Here is a 334-nt window from a genome sequence, read left to right on the forward strand (position 1 = left end):
CCTCGGTCCTCCCCTCACTCAGGCCACGCGCTTTGCAACGTTTGCTTTTATTCCTTCCAGAAGGGGATCCGAGAAGGGGCCGCGCCACGCTCTCGGGCGGGGATGACACCGGGTGGGGGAGAGCACCTACGTCCGAGGGCCGCGCGGTCTCGGCGGAGCGAGGGCCGACCTCTTACTGCACGCCCTCCATCATCTTCAGGAACTCTGCGGGAGGGGGAGGAACAGGCGTCAGGGGTCCCCTCAGGGCAAGGAGCCTGCGCCGGGGTGCAGCGTCAGGCCACGCCGGGGGCGGGGGGTGCCTCGTGGGGGGAAGCTATGAATTGCACGAAACCCG

General features: G+C 68.3%; 1 protein-coding gene across 3 annotated transcripts in view; it reads right to left on the bottom strand.

Annotated features, from left to right (window-relative positions):
* Window positions 1-28: 28 nt before the first annotated feature.
* TNNC2 (troponin C type 2 (fast)) overlaps window positions 29-334 on the bottom strand; it is a 15,142-nt gene continuing 14,836 nt past the window's right edge. For 2 of the 3 annotated variants that reach the window (XM_014536338.1, XM_005862134.2), the window contains exon 6: window positions 173-204. In XM_014536338.1, coding sequence (XP_014391824.1) covers window positions 173-204 — 32 coding nt within the window. Of the gene's footprint in view, window positions 205-334 lie in introns of all 3 variants that reach the window. The other variant, XM_005862135.2, reaches the window with a different exon arrangement.

This window comes from Myotis brandtii, unplaced genomic scaffold (assembly GCF_000412655.1).
Source record: "Myotis brandtii unplaced genomic scaffold, ASM41265v1 scaffold161, whole genome shotgun sequence".
Classification (NCBI taxonomy): Eukaryota; Metazoa; Chordata; class Mammalia; order Chiroptera; family Vespertilionidae; genus Myotis; species Myotis brandtii.